This window comes from Tachypleus tridentatus, chromosome 10 (genome assembly GCF_004210375.1).
Source record: "Tachypleus tridentatus isolate NWPU-2018 chromosome 10, ASM421037v1, whole genome shotgun sequence".
Lineage (NCBI taxonomy): Eukaryota > Metazoa > Arthropoda > Merostomata > Xiphosura > Limulidae > Tachypleus > Tachypleus tridentatus.
In genome coordinates, this window is record NC_134834.1 from 113,888,030 (window position 1) to 113,905,192 (window position 17,163).

Genomic DNA, 17,163 nt, shown 5'->3' on the forward strand with positions numbered 1-17,163 from the left:
AAATAGTTATCTGGTAACAATGACTACATATAATAAATACAACAAACGTACTGTTGAAATAATTATCTGGTAACAATGACGCATATATATAATATGTATATAACAAATACAACAAACGTATTTTTAAAGTAGTTATCTAGTAACAATGACGCATATATATAATATGTATATAACAAATACAACAAACGTATTTTTAAAGTAGTTATCTAGTAACAATGACGCATATATATAATATGTATATAACAAATACAACAAACGTATTTTTAAAGTAGTTATCTAGTAACAATGACGCATATATATAATATGTATATAACAAATACAACAAACGTATTTTTAAAGTAGTTATCTAGTAACAATGACGTATATATATAATATGTATATAACAAATACAACAAACGTATTTTTAAAGTAGTTATCTAGTAACAATGACGTATATATAATAAATACAACAAACGTACTGTTAAGATAGTTATTTGGTAATAATGACGTACATATAATAAATACAACAAACGTACTGTTAAAATAGTTATCTGGTAACAATGACTACATATAATAAATACAACAAACGTACTGTTAAAATAGTTATCTGATAACAATGACTACATATAATAAATACAACAAACGTACTGTTAAAATAATTATCTGGTAACAATGACGTATATATATAATATGTATATAACAAATACAACAAACGTATTTTAAAGTAGTTATCTAGTAACAATGACGTATATATAATAAATACAACAAACTTACTGTTAAAATAGTTATTTAGTAACAATAATATAATATGTGTACTGTTAACATTTTTATTTGGTATGACGTTGTAGATATGTCAAGCGTACTGTTGCACTAGCTATTGGTAACAATGGTGTAGGTATAATTGCATGGTCATTATATTCTTATAAATAAGTGTGTCGTATGTCGTGTTGTCCCACTTCAGATGTACTCAAATGGCAACTGTAGAGTTGATGTAGTGTTACAGTAAACTTTGTAATAGCTGTATCAAGGTCACAGTCCCATGTCAAACACATATATATATTGTTTTAATTGTAATGGCTGGTAACAAAATACCACACTTAAGAAACAACCCAAGATACTGAATAGGGGTGTTCATTTTGATGTGGTTTAACTACTAAATACACACGAGCTGGGAGAAGAAAGGCTAAATTATACATTCAGGTCTGAAATAACGCCACTGAAAACTTTGTCAATTTAAATGCGTATTTTATCTACAAGCAACCTTAATTACTGGAGAGTATGAAGATATGAAGATGGAATCAGGTTCATTGTATAAATATAACTTAGTTGTTCGCTTTAAATGGTTTATTATTTTAATTTTCTGTAACTAGAACATACTTCTTAATCTTAACGAAAATGGCGTAACTTTTAAACATAAGTGATAAAATGGACATAAATATATCAGGCCCAGCATGGCCAGGTGGGTTAAGGCGTTTGACTCGTAATCCGAGGGTCGCGGATTCGAATCCCGGTCGCACCAAACATGCTAGCCCTTTCAGCCGTGGGGGCGTTATAATGTGATGATCAATCCTCACTATTCGTTGGTAAAAGAGTAGCCCAAAAGTTGGCGGTGGGTGGTGATGACTAGCTGCCTTCCCTCTAGTCTTACACTGCTAAATTAGGGACGGCTAGCACAGATACCCCTCGTGTAGCTTTGCGCGAAATTCAAAACAAACAAACAGAAATATATCACGTTATAAAGTAATTAAAAGCCATAACAATGACTGAGTATCTTAAAAACACAAATCATTGTTTGGAAGAGTGACAAATTAAGAGTATTGTTATGTTTGAGACTCAAATTCCTTCTATATTTACAAAGCATTGTTTAAAATACGTGATATATTAACATGTTATTGTTCTGTTTTAGAGAAAAATAGCTTATTTCTTTGCAAATCGTTGTTTGAAACTCATGGTAAACTAACAGTTTTTGTTAATCATGAAAGTTTATCATGAAGATCATTGTTTTAACACGTGGTAAATTAACAGTTATTGTTAGGTTTCACAACAAAATAATTTCTTTCTTTATAAATCATTTATACAAACACGTGATAAATAAACGCTTATTTTTATGTTTAGGACCTAAATAACTTCTTTCTTTAGAAATTGAAGCTGATGGTAAACCAACAGTTACTGTTAAATTTAACGAAAAAACTTGTGCCCTTACAAATTATAATTTGAAACACGTGATAAATAAGCAGTTATTGTTATGTTTGAGGACCACATGACCTCTTTCTTTAGATATCACTGTTTGAAACACGTGATAAATTAATAGTTATTGTTACGTTGAGAATCAAATAAGTTCTGTATTTACACATAATTGTTCGTAGATGATAATTTAACAGTTATTGTTATGTTTGATAAACTAATAACTTTTTTCTTTACAAATCATTCTTTGACATTCATGGTCAATTAACAGTTATTGTTATGTTTGTGGTCCAACTAATTTCATTTTTTACATGTCATTGTTTCATATTCGTGGTAAATTAAGAGTTATTGTTGTGTTTGAGAACCAATTAAATTCTAACTTTACAAATCATTGTTTGAAACACTTAACAAATTGACAATTATTCTTATGTTTGAGAACCAAATAATTCCTTTGTTTACAAATAATTTTTAGAAATACGTAATAAATAAACTCTCGTTGTTGTGTTTGACACCCAAATAACTTATTTCTTCACAAATCATAGTTTGATATTCATTGTAAATTAACAGTTATTGTGATATTTGAGATTTAAATACATTTTTATTTGCAAATCATTGTTTGAAAATCACAGTAAATTATCAGTTATTGTTTGTTTGGCACCAAAATAACTTCTTTCTTTAAAAATCATTGTTCGAAACATGATAAATTAACAGTCATTGTTTTATTCAAAACCCAAATATATACTTTCTTTACAAATTATTGTTTGTAACAGGCAATACGTTATCAATTATTGTTATGTTTGATACACAAATAATTTACATAACAACTTTATTTGTCGTATAACTGAACACATGTGTCAAATAAACAAAATATATCACATTTATAACACAAATTAACTGACATAAAGTCACGAGAACGCAGACTGAAATGTTGGGTATAAGATTCCTGGTTACTGGAGGTGACTGTGGAACAGGGACTCATAGAGAGGTAGGGATACAACGTTTACTAGTCGTATCCACTTTGAAAGAGTCTCTCATGTAAGATTCCTGGTTACTGGAGGAACAGGAACTCATAGAGAGGTAAAATACAACGTTTACTAGTCGTATCCACTTTGGAAGAGTCTCTCATGTAAGATTCCTGGTTACTGGAGGTGACTGTGGAACAGGGACTCATAGAGAGGTAAAATACAACGTTTACTAGTCGTATCCACTTTGGAAGAGTCTCTCATGTAAGATTCCTGGTTACTGGAGGTGACTGTGGAACAGGGACTCATAGAGAGGTATGGATACAACGTTTACTTTGTCGTATTCACTTTGGAAGAGTCTCTCATGAAAGATTCTTAGTTACTGGAGGAACAGGGACTCATAAAGAGGTATGGATACAACGTTTACTAGTCGTATTCACTTTGGAAAAGTCTCTCATGAAAGATTCCTAGTTACTGGAGGAACAGGGACTCATAAAGAGGTATGGATACAACGTTTACTAGTCGTATTCAGTTTGGAAGAGTCTCTCATGAAAGATTCCTAGTTACTGGAGGAACAGGGACTCATAAAGAGGTATGGATACAACGTTTACTAGTCGTATGTACTTTGGAAGAGTCTCTCATGTAAGATTCTTGGTTACTGGAGATGACTGTGGAACAGGGACTCATAGAGAGGTATGGATACAACGTTTACTTTGTCGTATTCACTTTGGAAGAGTCTCTCATGCAAGATTCCTGGTTACTGGAGGAACAGTAACTCATAGAGAGGTAGGATACAACGTTTACTAATCGTATACACTTTGGAAGAGTCTCTCATGTAAAGAATGAAACTGTATAATATATAAGTAATATTAATAAGATAAGACACTAACATGTGGTGCTCCAACTGACCACATCTATAACACTCTCCGCCTGTGGGAAGTCATCGAAAGGTGACTGTTCGAAGGAGGGGGGAGAAAATTACAAGTATGGAAAAGAGAAAAATTATTCTACTGGAATGAGGGGGAATAAAACGTCACCTCCTGAAATCACCTTTACCAGTCCCCCTTATGGTAGTAAAATATTAAACCAGTCCCCCTTATGGTAGTAAAATATTAAGTTTATTAGTAACAGCATGAAAACAACATAAAAACTACTACACTGAAACCCCTACTGAGTTACCCAAGGAAATAAGGAACTGTTACATGTGAAGTCTACTCAGACTATTGTTGCTAAAGGAAGTAAGACATCGAAATATTACACGTAAAGTCTACTTTCAGTTTGTCTACTGAAGCTTGTTAATGAAAGTTATGCCACAAGGTTTTGGTTCTAAACAACATTATTAAACAAAAGGTTTTTTTATCAGCCAGTTTATTTAATTTATATCTTTGTTATAAAATATCATAGCCTGAGTTCATTATTTTCAATATATATCTTTATTTCTAATCGCTTCTGCTTCGATGGCTACTGTTCTGTAATGAACAGGTCGCAGCCTTGGGTCGTAGCAATGGTCGAAAGGTCCATGGTTTGTAACATGCTTCGAGAATTCAAATGTGGGAATCTTATGTGACAATCAATCCCGTAAGGAACTGGACAAGGATCTTCCGACAATGTGTGTTCACAGCTGGCTACCTTCTATTGACCCTCCCCAGATGGTTTAGTATTAACCCTGTGGGCTTATAATACTAAAACTCGGGTTTCTATACATGATGTGGATAGAGCATTTATAACCCTTTATGTAGTTTTCTGACAAAAGACACATTAAAGGAAAGAAGCCTTGAGATAAGAAGTTAGGAATGGATCAGGTTTGCCTGAGCCTCGAGGATATCTGATCTGGTCGTTTAGCCAACTCACGTGTGAGGTGGATCTACCTTCACGATATGAAATAGCACCAGGTCGTTTAGCCAACTTACTTGTGAGGTGCATCTATCTTCACGATATGAAATAGCACCTGGTCGTTTTGCCAACTTACGTGTGAGGTGGATCTACCTTCACGATATGAAATAACACCTGGTCGTTTAGCCAACTTACGTGTGAGGTGGATCTACCTTTACGATATGAAATAACACCTGGTCGTTTTGCCAACTCACGTGTGAGGTGGATCTACCTTCACGATATGAAATAGCACCAGGTCGTTTAGCCAACTTACGTGTGAGGTGGATCTACCTTCACGATATGAAATAGCACCTGGTCGTTTAGCCAACTTACGTGTGAGGTGGATCTACCTTCACGATATGAAATAACACCTGGTCGTTTAGCCAACTTACGTGTGAGGTGGATCTATTTTCAAGATATGAAATAGTACCAGGTCGTTTAGCCAACTTACTTGTGAGGTGGATCTACCTTCACGATATGAAATAGTACCAGGTCGTTTAGCCAACTTACGTGTGAGATGGATCTACCTTCACGATATGAAATAGCACCTGGTCGTTTTGCCAACTCACGTGTGAGGTGGATCTACCTTCACGATATGAAATAGCACCAGGTCGTTTAGCCAACTTACTTGTGAGGTGCATCTACCTTCACGATATGAAATAACACCTGGTCGTTTAGCCAACTTACGTGTGAGGTGGATCTACCTTCACGATATGAAATAGCACCTGGTCGTTTTGCCAACTTACGTGTGAGGTGGATCTACCTTCACGATATGAAATAACACCTGGTCGTTTAGCCAACTTACGTGTGAGGTGGATCTACCTTTACGATATGAAATAACACCTGGTCGTTTTGCCAACTCACGTGTGAGGTGGATCTACCTTCACGATATGAAATAGTACCAGGTCGTTTAGCCAACTTACGTGTGAGGTGGATCTACCTTCACGATATGAAATAGCACCTGGTCGTTTAGCCAACTTACGTGTGAGGTGGATCTACCTTCACGATATGAAATAACACCTGGTCGTTTAGCCAACTTACGTGTGAGGTGGATCTACCTTCAAGATATGAAATAGTACCAGGTCGTTTAGCCAACTTACTTGTGAGGTGGATCTACCTTCACGATATGAAATAGTACCAGGTCGTTTAGCCAACTTACGTGTGAGATGGATCTACCTTCACGATATGAAATAGCACCTGGTCGTTTTGCCAACTTACGTGTGAGATGGATCTACCTTCACGATATGAAATAGCACCTGGTCGTTTTGCCAACTCACGTGTGAGGTGGATCTACCTTCACGATATGAAATAGCACCAGGTCGTTTAGCCAACTTACTTGTGAGGTGCATCTACCTTCACGATATGAAATAGTACCAGGTCGTTTAGCCAACTTACGTGTGAGGTGCATCTACCTTCACGATATGAAATAGCACCTGGTCGTTTAGCCAACTCACGTGTGAGGTGGATCTACCTTCACGATATGAAATAGCACTTCCTATATGTTATTTCAGAATGTGGTTTTGGCAGATAGTGTATTTGGAATTCCATTTATTGAATATTGGAAAGTTAGTGTAATAACAGATTTTATCTAAAATCAAACTGCTCGTAGCGGTACAATAATATTTCATTTATAGAACAAGTTCGTCTAAGGAATACATGGTTTTTAAATAAACGTGTTGTGCATATTGGACATTAACAACACGTGTGTCAACCTTATCCTAGAGTGTCACGCTAGTTCCTTCAGTGTGCTCCAGGAAACACCTGACGCCATCCCGATACTTTAGCCTCTGACTGATCTTACTGGACTCAGCCCTTAGGCTTAGTGAGAAGCGAAACTTAGAGCTTGAAGTCAAGAAATATTAGTCTGTTCTTTCCGGGCTGCATTTCATGAGGTTTTTCTCTAGCACGTTATCCGTCACGTGATACGTTACTTAAATGGCACGTCACCTACCATACGACGCAACGTAATCTACAACAATCGTTTCCGTTGATACAGAAGGACATAAAACTATGATGGACGGTCCGTTACTAGAAAACTAACATGTAAAACAGTGTGTTTAAACATAATGATGAGAAACCAAGCCGGACGGTTCATTACTACAAAACTAACAACTAGAACAGTGTGTTTAAACACATAATGATGAGAAACCATGCTGGACGGTTCATTACTACAAAACTGACAAGTAGAACAGTGTGTTTAAACATAATGATGAGAAACCATGCTGGACGGTTCATTACTACAAAACTGACAAGTAGAACAGTGTGTTTAAACACATAATGATGAGAAACCATGCTGGACGGTTCATTACTACAAAACTAACAACTAGAACAGTGTGTTTAAACACATAATGATGAGAAACCATGCTGGACGGTTCATTACTACAAAACTGACAAGTAGAACAGTGTGTTTAAACATAATGATGAGAAACCATGCTGGACGGTTCATTACTACAAAACTAACAAGTAGAACAGTGTGTTTAAACACATAATGATGAGAAACCATGCTGGACGGTTCATTACTACAAAACTAACAACTAGAACAGTGTGTTTAAACACATAATGATGAGAAACCATGCTGGACGGTTCATTACTACAAAACTAACAACTAGAACAGTGTGTTTAAACATAATGATGAGAAACCATGCTGGACGGTTTATTACTACAAAACTAACAACTAGAACAGTGTGTTTAAACATAATGATGAGAAACCATGCTGGACGGTTCATTACTACAAAACTAACAACTAGAACAGTGTGTTTAAACATAATGATGAGAAACCAAGCCGGACGGTTCATTACTACAAAACTAACAACTAGAACAGTGTGTTTAAACACATAATGATGAGAAACCATGCCGGACGGTTCATTACTACAAAACTAACAACTAGAACAGTGTGTTTAAACATAATGATGAGAAACCAAGCCGGACGGTTCATTACTACAAAACTAACAACTAGAACAGTGTGTTTAAACATAATGATGAGAAACCAAGCCGGACGGTTCATTACTACAAAACTAACAACTAGAACAGTGTGTTTAAACACATAATGATGAGAAACCAAGCCGGACGGTTCATTACTACAAAACTAACAACTAGAACAGTGTGTTTAAACATAATGATGAGAAACCAAGCCGGACGGTTCATTACTACAAAACTAACAACTAGAACAGTGTGTTTAAACATAATGATGAGAAACCATGCTGGACGGTTCATTACTACAAAACTAACAACTAGAACAGTGTGTTTAAACATAATGATGAGAAACCATGCTGGACGGTTCATTACTACAAAACTAACAACTAGAACAGTGTGTTTAAACATAATGATGAGAAACCAAGCCGGACGGTTCATTACTACAAAACTAACAACTAGAACAGTGTGTTTAAACACATAATGATGAGAAACCATGCCGGACGGTTCATTACTACAAAACTAACAACTAGAACAGTGTGTTTAAACATAATGATGAGAAACCAAGCCGGACGGTTCATTACTACAAAACTAACAACTAGAACAGTGTGTTTAAACATAATGATGAGAAACCAAGCCGGACGGTTCATTACTACAAAACTAACAACTAGAACAGTGTGTTTAAACACATAATGATGAGAAACCAAGCCGGACGGTTCATTACTACAAAACTAACAACTAGAACAGTGTGTTTAAACATAATGATGAGAAACCAAGCCGGACGGTTCATTACTACAAAACTAACAACTAGAACAGTGTGTTTAAACATAATGATGAGAAACCATGCTGGACGGTTCATTACTACAAAACTAACAAGTAGAACAGTGTGTTTCAAAGATGTGATGATGAAAATTTCTCGTTTCAAACTTTTAACACAGCCGACAGATGACGCTAATAGTCCATTTCTCTTCCAAACTCTTTACCTTTGTCAGCAGGAACATAAACCTTATTGTATAGACTGGTAACTCAGCCTCGTGGTTAGGGCACTCAACACTCAGTCTATGGGTCGCAGGTTCGAATCCTATCACCAAACGTGCTCTTACGTTCAGCAGTGAGAGACGTTTAACGTGACGATTAATCCCACTATTTATTGGTAAAAAGTAGCCGAAAAGTTGACGGTGGACGGTTATGACTAGCTGTCTTCCCTGTAGGCAATATCTTGAAAAATGAGGACAGTTAACACAGATAGCAAACTACGACAAACAAATAACTCCAGATAAAATATAAGTAGTCAATCTGTTTACACCTATCTGTGTTACATGAACTCAATATAGAAACTTTAAAATAGGCAGTTTGTTTTTATTTAAATCTATTACATCCCACGTGCGAAGGATTTTACCAGCAAAGATAGCCTTGTTAGAAAGGGAAAATCTGAATAAATTGGCAGGTGAACGAAAGATACAGCAAAATTACTATCAGTATTTAGCAATAAATACATCAAATTGATTCAATTAAAATGATTCAATACCAACTTGGAGGAAATACAGTTCAAAAAAGTACAAATAATTTATCAATAAAACCTCGTTTAACCTTGTACAAACCTATAAGTTTCCTTTCACGAGACAGTATAACATGTTTATAACCTTATACAAACCTACCAGTTTCCTTTCACGAGACAGTATAACATGTTTATAACCTTATACAAACCTACCAGTTTCCTTTCACGTAACAGTGCAACATGTTTTTAACCTTATACAAACCTACCAGTTTCCTTTTACGAGACAGTATAATATGTTTTTAATCTTATACAAACCTAACAGTTTCCTTTCACGAGACAGCATAACATGTTTATAACCTTATACAAACCTACCAGTTTCCTTTCACGTAACAGTGCAACATGTTTTTAACCTTATACAAACCTACCAGTTTCCTTTTACGAGACAGTATAATATGTTTTTAATCTTATACAAACCTAACAGTTTCCTTTCACGAGACAGCATAACATGTTTATAACCTTATACAAACCTACCAGTTTCCTTTCACGTAACAGTGCAACATGTTTTTAACCTTATACAAACCTACCAGTTTCCTTTTACGAGACAGCATAACATGTTTTTAACCTTATACAAACCTACCAGTTTCCTTTTACGAGACAGTATAATATGTTTTTAATCTTATACAAACCTAACAGTTTCCTTTCACGAGACAGCATAACATGTTTATAACCTTATACAAACCTACCAGTTTCCTTTCACGTAACAGTGCAATATGTTTTTAACCTTATACAAACCTACCAGTTTCCTTTCACGAGACAGTATAACATGTTTATAACCTTATACAAACCTACCAGTTTCCTTTCACGTAACAGTGCAACATGTTTTTAACCTTATACAAACCTACCAGTTTCCTTTCACGAGACAACATAACATGTTTATAACCTTATACAAACCTACCAGTTTCCTTTCACGTAACAGTGCAACATGTTTTTAACCTTATACAAACCTACCAGTTTCCTTTCACGAGACAGTATAATATGTTTTTAATCTTATACAAACCTACCAGTTATCTTTCACGAGACAGTATAACATGTTTATAACCTTATACAAACCTACCAGTTTCCTTTCACGAGACAGTATAACATGTTTATAACCTTATACAAACCTACCAGTTTCCTTTCACGAGACAGTATAATATGTTTTTAATCTTATACAAACCTACCAGTTTCCTTTCACGAGACAGTATAATATGTTTTTAATCTTATACAAACCTACCAGTTTCCTTTCACGAGACAGTACAACATGTTTTTAACCTTATACAAACCTACCAGTTTCCTTTCACGAGACAGCATAATATGTTTTTAACCTTATACAAACCTACCAGTTTCCTTTCACGAGACAGTATAATATGTTTTTAATCTTATACAAACCTACCAGTTTCCTTTCACGAGACAGTATAACATGTTTATAACCTTATACAAACCTACCAGTTTCCTTTCACGAGACAGTATAACATGTTTATAACCTTATACAAACCTACCAGTTTCCTTTCACGAGACAGTATAATATGTTTTTAATCTTATACAAACCTACCAGTTTCTTTTCACGAGACAGTATAATATGTTTTTAATCTTATACAAACCTACCAGTTTCCTTTCACGAGACAGTACAACATGTTTTTAACCTTATACAAACCTACCAGTTTCCTTTCACGTGACAGTATAACATGTTTTTAACCTTATACAAATCTATCAGTTTCCTTTCACGTAACAGTGCAACATGTTTTCAGCCAGGTACAAACTTGTCAGTTTCACTTCACGTGACAGTACAAAGTGTCTTCAGCCAGGTACAAACTTATCAGTTTCACTTCACGTGACAGTAAAATGTGTCTTCAGCTAGGTACAAACTTATCAGTTTCACTTCACGTGACAGTACAAAGTGTCTTCAGCCAGGTACAAACTTATCAGTTTCACTTCACGTGACAGTAAAAAGTGTCTTCAGCCAGGTACAAACTTATCAGTTTCACTTCACGTGACAGTACAAAGTGTCTTCAGCCAGGTACAAACTTATCAGTTTTACTTCACGTGACAGTATAAAGTGTCTTCAGCCAGGTACAAACTTATCAGTTTCACTTCACGTGACAGTACAAAGTGTCTTCAGCCAGGTAAAAACTTATCAGTTTTACTTCACGTGACAGTACAAAGTGTTTTCAGCCACATAAAAACTTATCAGTTTCACTTCACGTGACAGTTCAAAGTGTCTTCAGCCAGGTAAAAACTTATCAGTTTCACTTCATGTTACATTATCTTCAAATGACAATTCAAATAGTTGCAAGACACTCTTAAGACAGAAGTTGATATTTGTCACAGAAATCATCTACTACTACAACTAGTGACTACTACAACTAATGATAACTACAACTAGTGACTACTACAACTAATGATAACTACAACCAGTGACTACTACAACTAATGATAACTACAACTAGTGATTACTACAACTAATGATAACTACAACTAGTGACTACTACAACTAAGGATAACTACAACTAGTGACTACTACAACTAATGATAACTACAACGAGTGACGACTACAACTAATGATAACTACAACCAGTGACTACTACAACTAATGATAACTACAACTAGTGACTATTACAACTAGTGACTACTACAACTAATGATAACTACAACTAGTGACTACTACAACTAATGATAACTACAACTAGTGACTACTACAACTAATGATAACTACAACTAGTGACTACTACAACTAATGATAACTACAACCAGTGACTACTACAACTAATGATAACTACAACTAGTGATTACTACAACTAATGATAACTACAACTAGTGATTACTACAACTAATGATAACTACAACTAGTGACTACTACAACTAATGATAATTACAACTAGGGACTATTACAACTAATGATAACTACAACTAGCGACTACTACAACTAATGATAACTACAGCCAGTGACTACTACAACTAATGATAACTACAACTAGTGATTACTACAACTAATGATAACTACAACTAGTGACTACTACAACTTAGGATAACTACAACTAGTGATTACTACAACTAATGATAACTACAACGAGTGACGACTACAACTAATGATAACTACAACCAGTGACAACTACAACTAATGATAACTACAACCAGTGACTATTACAACTAATGATAACTACAACTAGTGATTACTACAACTAATGATAAGTACAACTAGTGACTATTACAACTAATGATAACTACAACTAGTGACTACTACAACTAATGATAACTACAACTAGTGACTACTACAACTAATGATAACTACAACTAGTGAATACTACAACTAATGATAACTACAACCAGTGACTACTACAACTAATGATAACTACAACTAGTGACTATTACAACTAATGATAACTACAACTAGTGACTACTACAACTAATGATAACTACAACTAGTGAATACTAAGGAATCACCTCAAGTATCTGCGAAATAAAAATACAAATATTTAAAGGTATTCAAGAAGTAAGTTTAATTATACTTTACCTTGGAGTATGAAGAAATCAGGATATCTATATGTTGTAAGAACCACAATATCAAATAAGGAAGATCCAAGGTTAGATAAAACCACGAAGAAATGAATTAATGTCCCCCCCAAAGCAGTGAATAGGAGGGCAGTGATAGACAAGAGTGAATTTCTCGTAGTGATGAGACGAGAATTACTCTATTCACTGTGAGGTAAGTTGTGTAAGGAACAACAACAAAGTGGGTTTTGGTTGAAGTCTGATGGAATAGTACACTTGTGGATGAAATAGACCACTTGTGGATGGAAGATCCCACTTGTACCTGTCGAGTTTAAAATACTACTTTTGAAAATAGATTTCCTAAACTTCTTGAAAAACCGACAAAATAATAACACTTGTGTATAGAATGTCGCGTTTCAATATTCTGAGTATTTATCAAGTTGTCCGAGAACTTGAAGATGGCAGTAAAGCAGAATGTAAGAGACTTTTGCTGCACAAACGTCTCATATGTTTGTTATTGTTTATCTAGTCTAATGCTGTGAAGAACATTACCTGTACTAAAGTAACGATAAGTTTGAAAGTGGAATTACTTAAAGATGCTTCAGAAGAAATGTCAGTACAGTTATGCAGATTATCACCAGAATGATTTCTTGTGTTATTTTAGTTAATATTGCGTCTATGTTACTGAACATAAAAGGAGGTCTTATCAATGAATAATAAAATCTTTAGAGCTCAGTGACTTAGAGTTAACGTTGCTCTAAGATAACGGTGAGAATTCCGATACAGATGAAATACTCAACAATGTATAACAATGAGAATTCCGATACAGATGAAATACTCAACAATGTATAACAATGAGAATTCCGATACAGATGAAATACTCAACAATGTATAACAATGAGAATTCCGATACATATGAAATACTCAACAATGTATAACAATGAGAATTCCGATACAGATGAAATACTCAACAATGTATAACAATGAGAATTCCGATACATATGAAATACTCAACAATGTATAACAATGAGAATTCCGATACAGATGAAATACTCAACAATGTATCAATAAAAATAGTATTTGATTAAATTCAGGTCACTGAATAAATTCTTTATTCCACACGTAAACTTCCTCAAGTTGGTAGTTTGCGTGTTCGACAGCACGACCCGAAATCCAAATACGTTTATATATAACGTTCATAAGAACCCAATGACTATGCTGCCCACACAGCTTGTTTGAAGAATATAATAACAATATAGCGGACAAATAATGTGAATCGGATATATGTATCATAAAGCGAATGAAATTAATATATAGTATAAAATACGATTCCTAAGATTAGTGACTGAGAAAACAACATTCACTAATGGGAATTTAATCATAGCAAAAGATTAAACATATAATAATGATGTGAAACACAGAATATTTGTATATAATTATTCAAACTACCACCATAGGGTTCTAACAATGAGAAAAGAGAAATAGTTCTCAGTCATGAAAGTAAACACCCAGGGAGAGGTAATATTTCTATATTTGTATATAATTATTCAAACTACCACCATAGGGTTCTAACAATGAGAAAAGAGAAATAGTTCTCAGTCATGAAAGTAAACACCCAGGGAGAGGTAATATTTCTATATTTGTATATAATTATTCAAACTACCACCATAGGGTTCTAACAATGAGAAAAGAGAAATAGTTATCAGTCATGAAAGTAAACACCCAGGGAGAGGTAATATTTCTATATTTGTATATAATTATTCAAACTACCACCATAGGGTTCTAACAATGAGAAAAGAGAAATAGTTCTCAGTCATAAAAGTAAACACCCAGGGAGAGGTAATATTTCTATATTTGTATATAATTATTCAAACTACCACCATAGGGTTCTAACAATGAGAAAAGAGAAATAGTTCTCAGTCATGAAAGTAAACACTCAGGGAGAGGTAATATTTCTATATTTGTATATAATTATTCAAACTACCACCATAGGGTTCTAACAATGAGAAAAGAGATATAGTTATCAGTCATGAAAGTAAACACCCAGAGAGAGGTAATATTTCTATATTTGTATATAATTATTCAAACTACCACCATAGGGTTCTAACAATGAGAAAAGAGAAATAGTTCTCAGTCATGAAAGTAAACACTCAGGGAGAGGTAATATTTCTATATTTGTATATAATTATTCAAACTACCACCATAGGGTTCTAACAATGAGAAAAGAGATATAGTTATCAGTCATGAAAGTAAACACCCAGGGAGAGGTAATATTTCTATATTTGTATATAATTATTCAAACTACCTCCATAGGGTTCTAACAATGAGAAAAGAGAAATAGTTCTCAGTCATGAAAGTAAACACCCAGGGAGAGGTAATATTTCTATATTTGTATATAACTATTCAAACTACCACCATAAGGTTCTAACAATGAGAAAAGAGAAATAGTTCTCAGTCATGAAAGTAAACACCCATTGAGAGGTAATATTTCTATATTTGTATATAATTATTCAAACTACCACCATAGGGTTCTAACAATGAGAAAAGAGAAATAGTTCTCAGTCATGAAAGTAAACACCCAGGGAGAGGTAATATTTCTATATTTGCAGCTGGTTGTTGTTTGTAGTTAAACAAAAACCTACACAATAAATTATTTGTGTCTGCTCACCAGGGTATAGAATCCAGATTTATAGCATTTTATGGTCGCAGACTAACTTTCGTGTCACTGTGTGTGATGACGTGAGCTAGTTTGTTATAATTACACGAAACTCAAATACTTACATTATTTAGTTAGAAATTAAGTAAGTGTTTTAGTCTTAAACTCCCACATCTTTTCTTAACGTTCAAGAATATTAGTAATTATTGCCAATTATTTAGTAAGTGAAAAATAATAATAAGGATTTTTACATGAAATACTCTTATATAAAATAATAACATAGTATAAAAATATAGCTAGAACACACATTTTAATGTACTATAAAAATTGATACAGTAACTCATAACAGTCGTAAAGCGAAATTGTGACACCTTGGACAACCGATTACTAACAACTTGAGGAAGGAAAAATAGCTGATAAGTAATACTTAAGAAAACAAACGTGGCGAAAGTCAGTCTATAAATGATTTTATTTAGCACCATACTTTGAGAAAGGCCCAGTCTTTGATGCTTAAATTCCACAAATCACAGCAAATCCCTCAAGTAATGTCCACAACACCCAGAGGCCCCTGTACATGTTTCTTACTTCTATAATTCATTTTCAATGCAAAGAAACATTTGTTTGTTGTGTTACGCAGCTAAACCACTGGATACGACATAAGTCAAGCACTAATGAGAGAAACATTCTCTTGAGATATTACCATAACATGTCGCTGAGAAAGCTACAGTTTCTATTAGAAGATTAGAAAAGACCGTCTTAGGCTTTATTGTTTTCGTACTTTGTGTAAACAATGGACAAGAAGTAAAAACAAAGTCTATAAACAATTTTCCAAAAATTACTGATAAAGATGTCTATTTAATGCCTCAACGTAGTGTGTAACAGATAATTCAAATAAAAAAATACATCGCTGCGCATGCGCAGAAACTTATGCTCCATTGTAGAAAGGTTTAATATTTTTAAAATTATTTCTGTCTAAGTACTTAGAAAGTTCGCACAGTGTGATTATAACATGAATTAACTCTTAAATAATTCAAATAACCACAACATCATGTGAAATAAAACACATTAATGTGAAATAAAACACATTAATGAAAACATCAACCAGTGTCATATTTATGTAAATTGTAAATTATCTATTTTCTTGCTCTATTTGTCAATGAATTATATTTTTAAATACTAGATGTATAAACTGAATATGTTATCTCTGAATAAAACTTGTCTATGCTAATGCTGATTTATAAAGCTGGTGTTTTAATAGATTTATTTTTTTAAACATGCGTAAGTTTAGTGTTTTCTATGGTTCAATGAAGGCTTGTTACCATTCTGCGTACACGAACATTTTTGTACTTTAATATTACAATACTGGAAGCATAAGATTATTTACCAGAATATCTGTCTCATCACATTTCTCGGTAAATTCCAAACCAGCCAGTTTCCAGGTGCCCCTCGTATTGACGACCACAGACTGGGGACACACGTTCCTATGGATCAGTTTGCACGAGTAATGCAAAAAGGCCAAACCTTCAGTGAGCTGTAGGAAAGAAAACCATAATCGATGAAGCTCACAGACAAAA

At 34.1% G+C, this 17,163-nt stretch overlaps 1 protein-coding gene across 1 annotated transcript in view; it reads right to left on the bottom strand.

Annotated features, from left to right (window-relative positions):
• The window catches only part of LOC143230112 (SCY1-like protein 2), a 457,312-nt gene that overhangs the window by 64,831 nt on the left and 375,318 nt on the right, over nucleotides 1-17,163 (bottom strand). The window contains exon 7 of the mRNA XM_076463162.1: nucleotides 16,974-17,120. Within this exon, the coding sequence (XP_076319277.1) occupies nucleotides 16,974-17,120 (147 nt within the window). The remainder of the gene's footprint in view (nucleotides 1-16,973; nucleotides 17,121-17,163) is intronic.